The 325-nt window shown below is 50.5% G+C and overlaps 1 protein-coding gene across 1 annotated transcript in view; it reads left to right on the top strand.

Moving 5' to 3' along the window:
* The window catches only part of LOC103801016 (bestrophin-1-like), a 7,706-nt gene that overhangs the window by 6,027 nt on the left and 1,354 nt on the right, over window positions 1-325 (top strand). Inside the window, exon 7 of the mRNA XM_009073416.1 lies at window positions 15-166. Coding sequence (XP_009071664.1) covers window positions 15-166 — 152 coding nt within the window. The remainder of the gene's footprint in view (window positions 1-14; window positions 167-325) is intronic.

The following is a 325-nucleotide window of genomic DNA, read 5'->3' as shown; positions in this document are numbered from 1 at the left end:
GCTGCTCCCTGCAGGTCTCCCTCATGGCAGTGGATGAGATGCATCAGGATTTACCTGTTCTGGAGAAGGATCTGTACTGGAATGAGCCTGATCCTCAGCCACCCTACACCGCAGCCACCGCTGAGTACAAGCGCCCGTCGTTCCTTGGCTCCACTTTTGATATCAGGTGAGGGTAGGGAGGTGGGTGTCCACAGTCCACAGTCACACCTGCATCGGGTCTTGAGTAGGGTATTACATTTGAGGAATAAGAGTAGTAGTATCATTCTCCTTAATCTGTGAAATCTTGCTCTAAGATCCCTTTAGGCTCATCCAAAGACAATAGCCA

This window comes from Acanthisitta chloris, unplaced genomic scaffold (assembly GCF_000695815.1).
Source record: "Acanthisitta chloris isolate BGI_N310 unplaced genomic scaffold, ASM69581v1 scaffold24490, whole genome shotgun sequence".
In the NCBI taxonomy this organism is placed as follows: domain Eukaryota; kingdom Metazoa; phylum Chordata; class Aves; order Passeriformes; family Acanthisittidae; genus Acanthisitta; species Acanthisitta chloris.
Note: the sequence above shows the minus strand (reverse complement) of the source record. Positions and strands in the feature narration are given on the sequence as shown.